General features: G+C 39.0%; 1 protein-coding gene across 2 annotated transcripts in view; it reads right to left on the bottom strand.

Moving 5' to 3' along the window:
• Nucleotides 1–235: 235 nt before the first annotated feature.
• LOC121963066 (activin receptor type-2A) overlaps nt 236–6,000 on the bottom strand; it is a 57,698-nt gene continuing 51,933 nt past the window's right edge. For both annotated transcript variants that reach the window (XM_088074768.1, XM_088074769.1), the window contains 5 exons: nt 3,018–3,163; nt 2,809–2,923; nt 1,747–1,885; nt 1,533–1,663; nt 236–1,065 (listed from right to left, as the gene is read on the bottom strand). In XM_088074768.1, the coding sequence (XP_087930894.1) occupies nt 871–1,065; nt 1,533–1,663; nt 1,747–1,885; nt 2,809–2,923; nt 3,018–3,163 (726 nt within the window). In that variant the 3' untranslated portion in view covers nt 236–870. The remainder of the gene's footprint in view (nt 1,066–1,532; nt 1,664–1,746; nt 1,886–2,808; nt 2,924–3,017; nt 3,164–6,000) is intronic.

The following is a 6,000-nucleotide window of genomic DNA, read 5'->3' as shown; positions in this document are numbered from 1 at the left end:
GGTGTGTATGGCCATGTGTATCGAGGCGTTGCGGACTACATTACCCATGAGCGTCACAGCAGGTCGTTTGGATGTCGTGGAGAGCCGAGGTTGTGAGCTATGACCGTGAACAGGGAGAGGGACTAATTTAAACTGTGTCCATCTGAACTGAGGTATACCTGGTTGAAGGAGGTTTATGGTTTTTTTTATCGTCGTAATGCTTGAAAATGGACCCCCTCCCCGTCCCCTCGCCCCTTTAAAATAAGCTTGATTACCAAGTCGTCTGGGTCCATAATACACTATGTACAGCAGCATTACACTATAAACATTCAGAAGCCGTTGCTTATTGGCAGAACGATAGTCGTTTCTTCAGAAAAAACGCACACGAGAAAACAGCAAATGAGAGCCAGGTGCTCGTCTTTTTTTGTTTTTTTTTTCGTTTTTTACACTAAAATGCACCGAGAGTTCGGTGAGATTTCTCCGCCGGGTCTTCGAGCAGCCCTCCTATGTGTGTGTGTGTATAAAACAATACATGATAAAAGTGTTTGTTGGGTGTCGTCGTCCCAGCGTGTCAGCACTGTCACTCGTCGTATCCTGAATCGTTTTTTTTGCTCGGGATGAGAGTTTTTTCTTTTTTTTTTTTTAAAATGTTAAAATCCTCAGGCACACATATCAAAATGAGGTGGATATCGACTGATGCGGTGAGGTGGGCGCAGGGTGTTTCCTGAAGTAGCGGCCCGCACTTAAAGGAAAGGAAAACAAAAACGGAAAGAAAGAACCCAAAAAAAAAAAAAAAAAAAAAGACAACGCCAACCAACCAGGGTCGGCTGTTCATCCCCTCGTGTTGATCCGTGTTTCTGCTGGCTCGTCCGCCGTCGGTCGATCGGCAGATCATAAGCTGGACTCCTTGGGCGGGAGGTCCACGTTGGTCACCATGGTGACGACGGTGACGATCTCCTCGGGGCCGATGATGGGGGCTTGGCGCTGCATTTGGGCGATGCGCTCCTCGACGCAGCCGGCGGACAGGCGAGCCTCGGCCTCGTGGTCCCAGCAGTCCTCGATGGTTTCGCAGAGCATGGCCAGACCCTGAGAGAGCACGGAGAGTCGCTTTTTGTCAGAGCGGCACTCGTAACGTCACGGTCGCTTTATGTTTAATTCAGGATTTAAGAGGTGCAGTATTTTCCTGGGACGCTTAAAACCAAAGACACAGAGATCGAACTACATCTGTGTATTTGCCTCAAAATTAAACTGAACTTCAAAATTCAGCATTTTTTTTTAATTAAAATGTTTCAATTTTGCTGGAAAAAAGACTAAAGTTTTGACTATTAAACTCAGTAACGTTTTCAGTGATTGTTTTTATTTGTAAATATCGTGTTTTGCAGCTCTCAGCTCTCTGAAGGAAACGATAAATCTTTTTACACAGAGGTCGCTGGCGTCTTTATTGAGGATATTTTAGCACCAAATGTGTTACGGCAAGTTTCGTGAATCAAACCGACGATTATTCAGTTACAGAACTCAACGGCAAAAACAAAAAGCGTCTTCTGATTGCTCACCGCGTGTTTCTGCCAGTAGTCTCGCAGAACTGGTCGCAGTTTCTTATGCACGACGACCTCCTGCATGTCCTCCAGAGACGGATGCTGACCCACCTCCTCCTCAAACGGGAGCATGTACTCATCCACCGGGCCTGTTGATGCACAACAAAACACTTAAATCTGGAGCGACACACAGTCCGAACACATCAGAACAAAGGAAATAAATCAGTCTCACCATCAGCGGCGGTGCACCGCGCCGCGAGCTCCCAGAGGACGAGGCCGAAGGCGTACATGTCGATACGCAGGAAGGAGTCGCGCTGGAAGTTGATGGCTCCTTCCAGGACTTCGGGAGCCATGTAGCGCCGCGTCCCCACCTACACGTTCAAATGGTTCAAAAGGTCAAAGGTCAGCATCGGGACACGAGTAGAAAATCAAGCAGCGAGGAAGAAAAAAAAGTCATGACGCAGCTCACGGATGGGCTGAGACGGCGGAAAAGTGCGTCATCGAGGCGTGTTGTTGCTGAGCGGGCTGAATCGTCAAACTGTGTGTCATGAATGCTGATCCCAGTATGACACACACGTGACAAACTGGGAGGTTAAAGGGCAGATGTGTTTTTAGCACATTACCCTGATGCGACCGTCCAAACCTGCATCTGCAGGCTTTAACCCTCTGCTGTCATTATGGACATTTTTGTCCAAATGGGTCATTTTTCACTTTTGTTTTGGTTGTTTCTGTATATGGCACAAGCTTTTGTAAGATTTTTTTTCCTTGATAAATTTTGGAGTTACAATTCAATTTTTATAATGGGTCTATAATACATTAAGTACAGATTTATTTATTTTAAATATATTTATTTATATGAATTTAGTTTTTGTAAGAAGGTTTTAATCTCAATAAATTTTGGAGTTCCAGTTTGTATTTGTATAATGGGTCTATAATACATTGTGTACAAATGTATTTATTGTTTTATTTTATTTAAGAAAAAAAAAAAAATTCTTTATATCGAATAAAAATAAAAATAAAAAACACCAGTGACATCACGTAATCAAACTGACTTTTAAAGGGTTAAAATCTCAAAAATGTTTAAATATTTGGTAGTTCTGTTTAGGAATACTAATTAAATAAAAGAACCCAAAAAGTGGGCAAAAAATATTCAGATATAGCATTTTTATGAATTATTTCGGAAGTTGACATTTTTGTCCTTGATGGCCTCATGTAGTAGTAAATCAAAGTGATAGCAGAGGATTAAAACTATAAATATTTCAGGTATTTTATTTCATATATCTGTGTACTTTACCTGTCCATGTGTGTCTCCTGCAGATTTCCCTGCTTCAAACTTCAGGGCAAGACCAAAGTCCGCTATGCAGGCTGTCAGGTTACTCTTCAACAGCACATTCTTACTCTTAATGTCCCTGAGAGACAAAAACCAACAAGGAAAACACCTTCAGATCTCTGAGTGTCAAACTTAGCGAATGATCCCAAGCTGTAGATATTCGAACGGCGCACCTGTGAGCGATGGACGGCTTGTGTCCGTCCTTGTGTCCCGGGATGTCTTCATGGAGGTAGGCCAGGCCGCGGGCTGCCGTCTGACTGATGTGGCAGAGCTCGTTCCACGACACCACGTTGGCCTTCAGGTAGTCTGTCATCGAGCCCTGCGGAAAGACGGGAAGAGAAAAGACGTGTTCACTAAGAGCGAAGAGCCTAAGATTAAAGGGATAAATATTTCTGTAAATGGAGCGATAGATAGTATGAGTGATAATAAAATTAAGTGAAAAAAACCCATAATAAAATAAATTAGTTACTATTATAATAATACAAAGAAAGGCAAATAACATTAAATAATAAATAAACAAAATTTAAAAATAGAAATTAATGAATTAAAAAAGTATTTAAAAATAAATATTGATATGGATAATAAAGATACAAATAAAAACTAAATAATAAAAAACAGATTCTAATAGTGACACAAATAAATAATCAAAGTAATAAAATAAATGTTTAAAAATAAATAGTAATAAATACATAAAAGATAAAAAAAATATAATAAATAACATAATATAGAGAGATCTGCTTATGTTACAAAGAATCTTAGTTTAGTTAAAATCAAGTAATTAAAAATAAATTAAAATATTAATAATAATCATGAAAATTTTAAATAAGAAAGATAAATATTAATAAGAAATACTGTGTAAAATAATGTGCTCATGCTACAACAAAGTAAAAATCAAGTAATTTGAAATTTAAAAAATAATAATTACCAAAAATTTAAATAAAGAAATAAAATTAAATAAAGTGGAGAGATGATAATAGTAATATAAAGAGTCTAAGTAAAAAAAATAAAATAAAAAAAAAACATAAATAAAATAAATTTAAAAAACAAAAAAATGGCTACAGAAAATTAACAACAGCACTCACTATACCCTGGATTATCGTTTTCTATTTTTATCAAATATATTTAAGAATTTTTTCAACCCCGTGCACATCCAGAAATGTGGCTGATATTAAGAAAGTGATTCAGCGAAAACACCAATGACTGCTTGAACAACAATGCTAAATAACAGTGAAGTAATGGCTGGAGCAGACAACATTGCCATGGTAACAGCAACGTCCCTAATGGATGGAAAGCCACTAAAGCTTGTGGGTAGTATTGTATTTCACAAGGGACTTCACAATAAAAGCCTCTTCAAGAACAAATATCAATGTTTTTTTTTGTCTCGGTGGTATTCAATACTGAAAATTTAGGGACATAAAAAAAGACTTCTTAAGCTTCATATAGGGTGATAAATAAAATTTACGACACACTGAGTGTCCTCTTAAAACCACAGAGAAGTCCTGTGGCCCGCCTCTGTCACCGAGACAACTTTCCTGCACATTTATTGTGCTCGGGGAATAATGGAGCTCTGATAAATGCTTTTCATTTATCTGCTTGTTGTTGTGGTGTTTGATCGTTGTTCTTTTTAATCTCTATTAATCACGGGAAGGTTTGCCGAGTGCACAGTTCTCTTTATCAGTCCAGATAGTTTTTAAGGCTATTTTACTCTGCAGAGATGCATCTTTTATCAGGTGACAGCTGCCAAAAATGTGTGTATGGAAGCTGAGCATATCTGGATGCTGTTCACATTTATATTAATTACTACGGTAAATAAAAAAAAATATATAATTTAAGATTTTGCTCAAAAAAAAAAAGTTTATGACGTAGATTTTAACACCGATGCTGTAAGCTGCATCTGTTTCTTATCCTTTTTACATCTTTGTTGTTACATAATGTATGTCAATATGATACAAGGTCACTTCTGGCAAGGCCAAAAACAGATGTAGCTGCCAGAGCGACCACTAGAGGGCAGGCAGCTCCAACAGATGCTGCAAAAAAAACAACCTCATCACCTCAGATGTTCTTTTTCGGGGATAAATGCATTCCAGCATGTGTGTGTGTGTGTGTGTGTTTGTGTGTGTTTACACCCGGATTTGCAGGATTTTTGTTAAATTAAATATGTTAAGCAATCAGACACCAATCCGCAGATGTAAATATGCATGCATCGTGCAAGAGCATGCTTCTCAGATTTTAGGCATCTCTGGGATATTAGGACATTTATAGGATTTTAGGACATTTTTAGGATTTCAGGATGTATCTCAGATTTTGGACATTTCTAGGATTTCAGGATGTGTTGAGGATTTAAGGATGTTATTAGGATTGTTGGACTGGTTTGTGATTTTAGGACGTTTCTCAGACTTTAGGACATTTGAGGACGTCTGACGGGGTGCGTGGGATGCTCCACTGCCACTTTTTTGGATAAACTAGCTCTATTTTGATGCTGTTTTATGCAATCTGGCACATCATATATACTAAAATTACAAAAACAATTCCCAGTGTGAATCACTTTATTTTTATTGAGAATTAAAAAATGATTGAGGGCCACCCTGCACCCTTTTGAGGCCAGATTTGGCCTGCGGGCCTTAAGTTGAGCATTACAACTTTACAGCAAGCTGCTGCATGCTACAGATACAACAAATCTCACTTCTTAAATGCACCAAACTCTGAGGCATAAATCAGCTGTCAGGAGCTCTGCAATCACTGCTCCAGCTGTGTTGCACAAAGTTCAGCCCGAATTGACGTGGCCAACATTTTGACACCTGCTCTCAAAAATTTGGCAAGAAGGGGAAGCGTTTTGTTGGTCAAAGTTTAAGCAATGTATCCTCTAAAGACTTCTGCTTTCAGGATAATTACAGTGCATGCTTGACAAGGCTCTAACTCGTGTTTCTGATATATTGCTGGTGGTGTGACCTTTCCTAAAACTCCTTTAAAACTAATTTCTTCTACTTGGAGAGTTCCTGCAAGTCGGAGAAGCACTTGTAGAGCTGCCGCAGGGTTAAGTGGTGTTTTAAGAGTTGTATTGTTGGGTTGAAGCCTCACCACCAAGCCCACAACCTTTAATTTTTCAACCTTTATTCGCACGGGGAGGGTCTCTTAAGTGCGATTTGAATTCTTCGC

Source organism: Plectropomus leopardus, chromosome 24 (genome assembly GCF_026936395.1).
Source record: "Plectropomus leopardus strain MGB_pleo_1.0 chromosome 24, ASM2693639v1, whole genome shotgun sequence".
Taxonomy (NCBI): domain Eukaryota; kingdom Metazoa; phylum Chordata; class Actinopteri; order Perciformes; family Serranidae; genus Plectropomus; species Plectropomus leopardus.
This window is presented reverse-complemented; position numbering and strand designations above follow the sequence as displayed.